The following is a 10,970-nucleotide window of genomic DNA, read 5'->3' on the forward strand; positions in this document are numbered from 1 at the left end:
GAACTCCATAGAGATAATGCCTCCAAATCTTCAAGGCAAAAACTACCGCTGCTAACTCAAGATCATGAGTAGGATAATTCTTCTCATGTAGCTTTAACTGTCTGGAGGCGTAGGCTATGACCTTACCATGCTGCATGAGGACACAACCTAAACCCACTCTGGATGCATCACAATAGACTACAAAACCATCTGAACCATCTGGAATAGCTAGAACTGGAGCGGAGGTGAGTCGAGTCTTCAACTCTTGAAAGCTCTTCTCACATGAATTTGACCACTAAAACTTAATCTTTTTATGAGTCAATCTGTACATGGGAGATGCAATAGAAAAAAAATCCCTCAACAAACCGTCTGTAATAGCCAGCCAAACCCAAGAAAATCCTAATATCTGATGGAGATACGACTCTGGGCCAGTTTCTTACTGCCTCGGTTTTCTGAGGATCTACTCTAATGCCATCATCGAAAATAATATGGCCAAGGAATGCTACTGATCTTAGCCAAAATTCGCACTTGCTGAACTTAGCAAATAATTGGTGATCCCTGATAGTCTGAAGAACAATCTTGAGATGGTCTGCATGATCACGCTCTGTGCTAGAATAGACCAGAATATCATCTATAAAGACTATGACAAACATGTCCAAGTACTGCTTGTACACACGGTTTATCAAATCCATAAAAGCTGCAGGGGCATTGGTAAGACCAAATGACATGACTAAAAATTCGAAGTGACCATACCGAGTACGAAAAACTATCTTCGAAATGTCACATTCTCTAACTCTGAGCTGATGATAGCCTAATCTGAGGTCTATCTTGGAGACGTAAATGGCACCCTAAAGTTGATCGAATAGATCATCAATCCTAGAAAGAGGATATCTGTTCTTGACCGTTACCTTGTTGAGTTGACGATAATCAATACATATCCTGAGAGAACCGTCTTTCATGCGCACGAATAATACTGGCACACCCCATGGGGAAATGTTGGGTCTGATGAATCCCTTATCTAAGAGATTCTTCAACTGATTTTTCAGTTCCTTGAGTTCTGCTGGTGCCATTCTGTATGGAGGAATAGAAATAGGTTGAGTATTTGGAAGAAGGTCTATGTCGAAGTTTATTTCCCTTTTGGGAGGAATGCCTGGAAGATCTTTGGGAAAGACATCTGAGTATTCATTAACAACAGGGATTGTTTCGAGGCTGGGAGATTCGGAACTGGAATCTTTAACATGCACGAAATGATACACATACCCCTTAGAAATTATTTTCCTTGCTCGAAGGTAGAAAACAAGTTGAACCCTGAACGTTGAAATGCTACCCTTCCACTCTAGGATGGGCTCATTCGGGAACTAAAACTGAAATATCCTGTTTCTGCAGTCGACTATGGCATAGCAGGAATGAAGCCAATCCATGCCGAGAATGACATCAAAATCAATCATCTCTAACTCCACTAAATCTGCTGATGTAGATTTTTGAGTTATCATAACCAGGCAGTTCCTGTATACCTGCCGGGCTATGATAGCTTTACCTACTGGGTTAGAGACTGAGAAGGGCTCTGCTAGGACTTTGGGACTGATTCCAAACTCCCTGCTATGTATGAAGTAACAAAAGATAAAGATGCACCTGGTCTAGCAAAGCATAAACATGAACATGGAAAATCTGTAACATACCAGTAATGACATCAGGAGAATTTTCCTGATCCTGCCAGGACTAAAGAGCATAGAGTCTATTTAGGCGTTGCCTACTGGTAGCACTGAAAATAGCACCCTGCTGGTTCGGACGACTGGACTGAGCTGTAGAATGATTTTGCTGACCCTGAATACTTGACTGCAGACACTCCCTAATCCTGTGGCCTGGGTTGCCACAACCAAAACAAACATCACTACCGGCTCTGCAAATGCCCTTGTGGTTCTTACCACAAGTCTAACAAAGGGGATTTGTTTGGGCACTGCTAACACTGCCCTGAGATTTAGAGCCTGGTGCTTTGTCTCTGCCGTCTCTAAACTTCAGCACGGAGCGCTGGCAGGGGAAGGAGCTGGAATGGCTGACTTGGAGCGTAACTGTGAACGGTTTCCTCCATCTGACTTGGGGTGAGCAAAGTTGAAATTACCTGACCTTGCTCTCTTGTTCTGCCTCTCCCTAGTCTTAAACTTCTGCTCTTCTACTTGCTGGGCATGGGTCATAAGTCTTGCTAAGGTCATATCACCGATCAGCATCGTAAACCTACACTCATTTACCATGCTATCATTGACTCCTGACACGAACTTGCTCATCTTAGCTCTATTGTCTGCAACCACATGAGGAGCATACCTGACTAGCTGAGTAAATCTGAGAGAATATTCCCTAACCGTCATATTCCCCTGCCTGAGGTTGATGAACTCAAGAACTTTGGCTTCCCTCAGCTCTTGGGGAAAGAATCTGTTTAAGAAGGCCATGACAAATTTCTCCCACTCGATAGGGCCTGTATCATTTAACCTCTCAAATTTCCACTATTTGTACCAATCATGAGCAACATCCTGTAACTGGAAGGTGGCTAACTTAGCACTCTCAATAGAAGTAACACCCATGATGTCGATGACCTTCTGGACTTAGTCAATGAACTCCTAAGGGTCCTTATTAGACTTAGACCCATGGAAAAATGGAGGGTTCATTCGAGTAAAGTCCTGAACCCTAGCTGCTTTGGGAGTGGCCACTGGATTGGTTGGAATAACTGGTGGCTGTTCATTCTGTACAGCCATGGACTGAGCAAGTATGGTAAATATGGCTCTAAACTCTGCATGGGAAACATGTTCGCCCAAAGAATCTTCAGGCTGAGGAGCTGCTGGTTTCTTCTCTTTGGGGTCATGGTCTGAAATAAGAGAAGAATGGATTAGACTGAGAGTTTAACTTTTCATTATGCTCACTAGCATGATAGGAATAATGAAGAAAGGGGACTGTTCCTAAAATATCCTATAGCCTCCCGCACATAAATGTGGTGCGCAACACACCCATGTACAAGACTCTACTAGATGCGACTTTTAGACTTCCTAGGACTCTATTGAACCTTAGGCTTTGATACCAAGTTTGTAACACCCCGATTCACTGAACCAGAATGCTACACGATGCTCATGACCCAGAAGAACCACAAGCTAACCCATGACTGATATCTGTACCTGTATACTGCAAATCATGATATAATAATGTGGAATACATGGAACTGTAAGGCCATAAGGTTCAACTGAATAAAATCATGTGGGTGAAAATACCCAAAATAACTCAATCTAAACATAAATCTGAAAGCCTCTAAACTGTCTAAATAAGAAGTTGAAGGAACATGTCTCCAACTAACTCCATAAAAATTGAACTGAAGAAATAAATAAATGTATCAAATCATATTATCCTCGAATTAATGAGGACTCACTGTGTCTCTGCGACTGGAATGCTACCGCTACTGCTGGGCTGGAGCTCGTGTCTCAGAACCTATGGTGTAACATAAAAAGAAGGCACCATAGCGCAAATACATCAGTACAACTGGAGTACTGAGTATACGAGGAGGGTAGGATGAACATAAAGGGTTTCATGCATGAACAACACTGACTGACTAATATGAACGTGGGAGTGCAAACACACATATATAGAAACTAAAATCGTGAATATGTGATAACACGACCTGTAAGCTAATACATGGTTTACTAATAACTGTCATGACTGATACTGAAACTGATAACATGTACGACTGCATCTGACAGTCCCATATATACTGAAATCTAAAGAACGCCCTGAGTTCTTTTACTGAGACTGATACTGAAACTGTGGGAAGTAGTGTTTAACCGACATTCCCCATGTATGTCGTTATGGCTAAGCTGGGGTCCAATCTCTGCCTCGACTGAAAGGGTGTCAATACCGTGCCATGGGTAAGAATAGCCTGTGAGTGACCCTTATCTGGCGGGTACTCAATGAGAACGGTGGGAACCCTAAACTGATGGGTTAAGCTACCTCATCAACCCTAATCTGACGGGTTAAGATGTCTTAACCTACGCTGGCTTCGTAGTTCTGGAACACATGGATTGCTACTAAGAATCACACCCTGAACTGGCGGGTGAGTTCCCATCCTCGGGTTCACTCGGTGCTAACCTCTACTCCCATCTGGAGGGACTGGACATGAATAACTGACTGTGCATGACTTAGTCTTACTAAATTCCATTGACTGGCGGAATGTTACTGGTATCTGACAACTGACTAAGATCATGAGGTTTTCCTGAGTCACATGATTGACTGAAGTCTATGGAATCATAGCTTGAGTTCGGATATCATGAAACATGACATGGATCTAGGCACACATCTATAGTTTTCGGGTACAAGTACCCCTAGGACTCGATGGAAGGAAACTGACACACATGACTGACTTGATCATAAGAGTAGAGTCCATAATATATAATATCATAAGTAGGGATCTCATACTAAGCATGGTTATCAACAATGTACTGCATGGTAAGGATTTCATATCACATAGAAGTACTTGCACAATCTTAATATCATGTTCATTGCATAATCATATTGGCAACACATACCAATAGCATGGAAGTTCATGTGGATTGCATGGTTATCATACATCTTGTTCATAAGTAGGATTTGCAAGTAAACATAGCATAATCTTATAAAAATAGTTCATGAGTATTCCAACAACATTTACAAGGCACATTATCCACATAGAAGTCATTGGAACTTAAGGGCATATCATGAATCCTTCACTTAGTCACAATTTAGCTATATTGCATGATTTCTAGTTTCTTAGGCATTTTATCAAACACCTTACATGCACATCTTAAGAATAGGTGAAATCATCAAATTATACATCATGAACAACCAAATTTACATGTTTCCAACTCATATGATATCATGAATTCACAAAAAAATATATAAAGATTCCATCTTGGGAATCACCCAATATCAACAACATGATCATCAACACCCAAGTCATACTTTATAATGAAAAAAAGGAAAACAAATAAGTGTCAACATGGATATAATCATATCACCACAATCAACCAAGCTTTTGTATTTTAAATATTGATTCTTGAACTCCACGGATGAAAGGAATTCGTGGATGAACACTACGCATACCTTAGAAGGAAGATTCTTGATGATTGACGGAGGAATTCCCTTGAAATCGGATCTTCAAGCTTAATTATGCAACCCTAGTTGTTTTTCTCCTTTAGTGCTCTTGGATGATGAGCTTTGAGATGAAAATAGGGTTGTAATATGTTTAGAAGATATATATTTTGTAGGGTTAAGTTTAGGGACGTGTAAGGAGTATTTAAAGACTTAATTACCTTTAAAATAACTCAAAACAGAGTATTTTTGACACCTGGAATTGACTTAGGCGGCGCCCAAGTGATCGACTATGCTTGGGTTGGGCGGCTCCTAACCAATCGCCTATGCTTGGGTTAGGCCGCGCTTAACCAATCGCCTATGCTTACTGTCTCTCACAAAAATGGGCATAACTTTTCGTTCGGGTATTGGATTAAGGCGAAATTGGTATCGTTGGAAAGATAATTCGATTCTCTACAATTTGGTGGGTCTAAATCAGCCAAAATACCACATTAAATTTGAGTTATAATCGTTCAAAAATGACCCTTGCAAAATCAAACACTAAAACTTGATGGATTCAAAAACTCCTAGCTTGTATTACCTTAAGTGACTCATATAAACATGCTTAATGCATCATAAGCTATCCTATCACTAGGATATTCATTGTAAGTCATGTAATCAAGTATGAATCACAGGATAAGAGATTTCATACGTAGGAATACTTATTCACTTCTTAGCTTAAAAATATGTGGGGTATTACAATTCAACTAACTGATGGAATACTAATGAGTTCTGTTAACTGACTGAGTTCACTGAGTTCTGAACTGAATACTGAATTGAGACTGTGACTGGTTACTGAATACTACTGTTCTTGGCACTACAACGACTATTCTGTAACTACTGTAACTCTAGGTAAACAACTAGATTTTTTAGGTACTGAATACCCCTAAGACTCGATAGCATGAAAAGTAAACCAGAGCATAAACTTGAAAAGCATAACAATGTTCACTTATTCATAATTCATTCATAGAGATATTTTATCAAACACTTGTAAGTTATAAGCTTGCACATATGCTAGAATATCATGATTTTTACATTTAATTCACATAAGTAATTCATCAAGCACTTGGGGAACATAATCTATGCACATGATGCTAAACAACATGTAGGCATCACAAATCTCAAATCCCAATTTGCAATTTCAAGGGTTTTAACATGAGGTCACATGATACTACACACATGGTAAATAATTCCACATGAAACTTGTAATAAATCATGGATTAGAAACCCATTTAACATCATAATCATGAATACACTCAAATCCAACATGGAATTTATAAAATCAATTAATTTATAATTTAAATAAGTTTTTTGACTCCAAGAGTGGAAAGAAACCCTTAGATGAACACTTCACATACCTGGGTGCTTGAATTGGAGAAAGTTGATGGAGTGTTCTTGAAGCTTGAATTTGAATTTAGATCACCTAGGGTTTGTTGTTGAGTAAATTTGAGAGAAATAATGAGTTTTTGCCTTTTAGATGGCTTAATTACGTATTTTGGGGCTGAATAAAAGTGGAAAAAATGACCCAATTATCCCTCTGGTCGCGAATTTTACTGAGCAAAAATTGTGCCCAGTGACGCGCAGACCGACGTGCCATGTCAATGGCATCAATGCGATGAACAATGCGTTTGCGTCGAGTTTGCATTGGTTCACTGGAATTGCACTGAAAGCTGGGGAGAAATATATATTGATACGATGGGTGACGCGGCGCATTGAGATCGCGTTGACCAACTATTTTGGTCATCCAAACTTAATTCGAATGACGTCTAAAAAATCTAAAACTTACCCCGAAGTGACCTATTGATGCACCTGATCATGATTCAATCCAAAGATCAACATTTTAAGGTCATAAGGGTCGTGAAATAAGATCACCAACTTATGAAGGCTAAAATAGTTCTAAGTGTAAACACTTAGCTGAAATTTTCCAAGTTTGGGACCTCTTTTCATAGTTTAAAAGACTGAGTTAAGATTATAATTTTGTGTGGTCTTACAGGATGGTGGTAGTGAACTCAAGCTTTCCAAAGAAGGAGAATCATCTGGTTATCTTTTGAAGCGCAATAGCCAAGACTCAAATTGGCTTTTTGTTGCTTAGGAAGGGGGATAGGGTGTTATGTAAGGATTGTAAGGTTATTTTGAGTGAGAATCATTCGACCCTGCATAGGCTTCTAGTGATGGACTTGGGTGTAAATAAGGATAAGAAGAGAAGGGGCGAGGAGGGTCGACCCAGAATAAAGATAAGAAGAGAAGGGGCGAGGAGGGTCGACCCAGAATAAAGTGGGGTGGCTTAATGCCGGTGAATGTGCTGGAGATAGAGGATAAGGTGGTGGAAATGAGGGTGTGGGAGTGTAGGAGGACGTGGATGGTATTTGGAATAGGGATGTTAGGTGCATCAAGGAGACTGCTAGAGAGGTGCTGGGTGTCTCGAGGGGACGGGCTGGACAATATTGGGGGGACTGGTGGTGGAATGAAGAAGTTAAGAAGAAAGTGAAGACTAAGAAGGGGGTGTATGCCAAAGTTGGTTGAGAGTAAGGATGAATAAAAAAATAGGTAAATAGGGAGGAGTACAAGTTAGCTAGGAAGGAGGCTAAGTTAGCAGTTACAGCTGCTAAGACGGTAGTGTTTGAGAGCTTGTATGCGGGGTTAGAGGAGAGAGACTGGGAAAAGAGGTTATATAGGCTTGCTAAGTCTAGGGAGAGAAAATATCGTGACCTCGATCAAGTGAAGTGTATTAAGGGGGAGGATAGTAGAGTGCTAATGGAGGACGTTCATATTAAGAGAAAATGATAGTCGTATTTTCATAGTCTCTTGAATGATGAGGGGGACAGATACATTGTGTTAGGGGAACTGGAGAACTCAGAGGAGTGTCGTGATTTCAGTTATTATAGATGTTTTAAGGTGGAGGAGGTCAGAGAGGCTATTCGCAGAATGCGAAGGGGTAGGACGACAGGGCTTGATGAGATTTCAATGGATTTTTAAGAGTTTTTTGGCAGGGCTAGGTTAAGGTGGTTGAATGAATTGTTTAACAGCATTTTCAAGACTATGAAAATGCTCGAGGCTTGAAGATGGAGTATTATGATTCTTTTATATAAGAACAAGGGTGACATCCGGAGTTGCAACAACTATAAGAGTATTAAGTTGTTGAGTCACACTATAAAGATCTGGGAAATAGTGGTCTAGCAGAGGTTGAGAAGGATAGTGTCTATTTTAAAGAATCAGTTTGGATTTATGCCCGTTCATTCGGTGATAGAGGTAATTCACCTGGTGCAGAGACTAGTGGATCAGTATAGGGAAAAGAAGAAGGACTTACATATAGTGTTCATCGACTTGGATAAGGCGTACGACATTGTACCTAGGGAGGTTCCTTGCAGGTGAGTAGGGTTCCAGTGGCGTACATCAGATTAATTAAGGATATGTGTGATGGAGCAAAGACTCAGATGAGGACGGCGGGAGGAGATTTAGAGCATTTCTCTGTCTTAAAAGTGTTGCATTAGGGATCGACTCTAAGCCCATTTTTGTTTACATTTTGATGGATATGTTGACACAACATATTCAAGGGAGGTGCCTTGGTGTATGCTTTTTGCAGATGATGTAGTTCTAATTGATAAGACGCATGCGGGTGTGAATGATAAATTAGAGGTTTGGAGAAAAACCATTGAGTCTAAAGGGTTCAGGTTGAGTAGGATTAAGATAGAGTATATGGAGTACAAGTTTAATGACTTGAGATAGGAGAATGAGGTGGTAGTAAGGTTGGAGTTCCAGGTTGTTTCTAAGAGGGATAGTTTTAAATATCTCGGGTTCTTGCTTCAGGGGAATGAAGAGATTGATGAGGATGTCTCCCACAGTATTAGGGAAGGATGGATGAAGTGGAGGCTCTCCTTGGGAGTGTTGTGTGATAGGAAGGTGCTGCCCAAGCTTAAAAGTAAATTCTACAGAGTGGCAGTCCGTTCGGCCATGCTGTATGAAGCGGAGTGTTGGACAGCCAAGAACTCTCACATTCAAAAATTGAAGGTGGCAATAATGTAGATATTGTATTACACATGTGGGATTACTAGGGGTGATAGGGTTAGGAATGAGACTATTCAGGAGAAGGTGAGAGTGACTTTGGTGGAGGACAAGATGTGAAAAGTTCAATTGAAATGGTTCGAACATGTGATGAGGAGAGGCATGAATGCCCCATTTCGTAGGTGTGAGAAGCTAGCTTTGAATGGTTTCATATGGGGTAGGGGTAGGGCAAATAAATACTGGAGAGAGGTGATTAGACATGACATGGAGCAGTTACAGCTTATTGAGGACATGACCCTAGATAGGAAGGTATGGAGGTCGCGAATTAGGTTAGACGGCTAGTGTTTGTGTGTGGATCATAGTCAGTAGTTAGGAGAGCTTTGGGGTAGCCGGGCCGGTAGTCCTAGGGCTAGGTCCATAGGTTGGAGCTGCTAGTAGGAGGCTATGGGGGTGGGGGTGCCTTTGGTTCGTTAGTGTAGGGGTATTTCTTTGTGGGTGTCTTATTTCTGTTATTCCATCTTGTTTCATGCTTTATTACAAATTTGTATACTATTCTTTGTCTTGAGCCGGGGTCTATCGGAAATAACCTTTCTACTTCTCCGGACTTAGTGTTATGGACTGCGTATATTTTACCCTCTCCGGACCCCACTATGTGGGAATACACTGGCTTTATTGTTGTTGTAGTAATATTCATAGATATGTGTGTAATCCAATAATTTCTCACTTGGTTATCACAATTTAGTAAAGTCATTAAGCATATTAGATGTTTATCTCCTTAATTTGAAGTTTCTCAATTTTTTTTATTATTATGATAAGTGCAAGAATATAATTGAAGTATCCATATAAAATTTATTTTGCTACTATAATTTTCAACATATGAAGAGATTTGTTTTCACTTATAGTATTTGGCAAGTAATTTATTACAATAGAGAAGAGTTTTTTGTATGAAAAGCCATCATATTTTCATTTTTATAAGCAACACAATATTTGAGACTTATCAATCAATTTATAATTTTATTTTATCTTTCTTCAAAGCTTAAGTCATGTCAAAAAGAAAGTATCTAGGGCATCGGAAGATTCCTGTGGAGAAAATAGAAAATGAAACTACTCGACTTGTAACATTCTCAAAGCGTAAGTCAGGTTTATACAAAAAAGTAAGCAAGCTGGTTGAGAAATACGATGTTAATGTGGGAATAATATCATATTCTCCCAATGGTAAGCCTTACTCGTTTTTTCACCCTACATTGGACTCTGTTATTGGTAGTTTTGTAAGTCCAGATACACAGCCAAGTGTAGATAGTGGCATCGTTGCTGTAAATGCACGGATCAAAGTGACGGAGCGACGAGGTCAGCTTGACAACCTTGATATCGTAGAAAAGATTATATCTAATCAGACACCCGACGCGAATGACATGGAAAATTTGTGGGAATACATCGATAATGTCAATAAAGAGGATGTGAAAAGACTTGAAGAATGGTTGGATCTTGTTGATCTAAAGTTGAACCATAAATTGATGGTGTTGGAAAATGGTGTTGCTTTTTCAACACAAGCCCCTCCAAATAATGCTTATCAAGCATATAGTGGTTTCTAACATATTTGAAGCCCCATGCAATGGAATAATTTGGTTTAAATTCATATATCTTAAGTGTTCTTTTTTAGTTTTTGTTTTTAGTTTTAAATTTGATGGTGTGGAAGACGTATATTAGGGTAGAAGATTAGTAGTTTCAAAGTGTTGTCTTGCTTTTCAAATGTTTATGTTTGTTGGTGTTTGTCATTGTACTAGTCATAAGTATTGTAGTTTGTTTTTGTTATATCTATACTAGGTTCTTGTTCATGTGTTTCAATTATA

General features: G+C 39.7%; 1 protein-coding gene across 1 annotated transcript; it reads left to right on the forward strand.

Annotated features, from left to right (window-relative positions):
• Positions 1 to 10,163: 10,163 nt before the first annotated feature.
• On the forward strand, positions 10,164 to 10,712 carry LOC124892291 (agamous-like MADS-box protein AGL29). Its single transcript, XM_047403618.1, has one exon. The coding sequence runs from the start codon at positions 10,164 to 10,166 to the stop codon at positions 10,710 to 10,712; it is 549 nt and encodes a 182-aa protein (XP_047259574.1).
• Positions 10,713 to 10,970: the final 258 nt, after the last annotated feature.

This window comes from Capsicum annuum, unplaced genomic scaffold (assembly GCF_002878395.1).
Source record: "Capsicum annuum cultivar UCD-10X-F1 unplaced genomic scaffold, UCD10Xv1.1 ctg4553, whole genome shotgun sequence".
Taxonomy (NCBI): domain Eukaryota; kingdom Viridiplantae; phylum Streptophyta; class Magnoliopsida; order Solanales; family Solanaceae; genus Capsicum; species Capsicum annuum.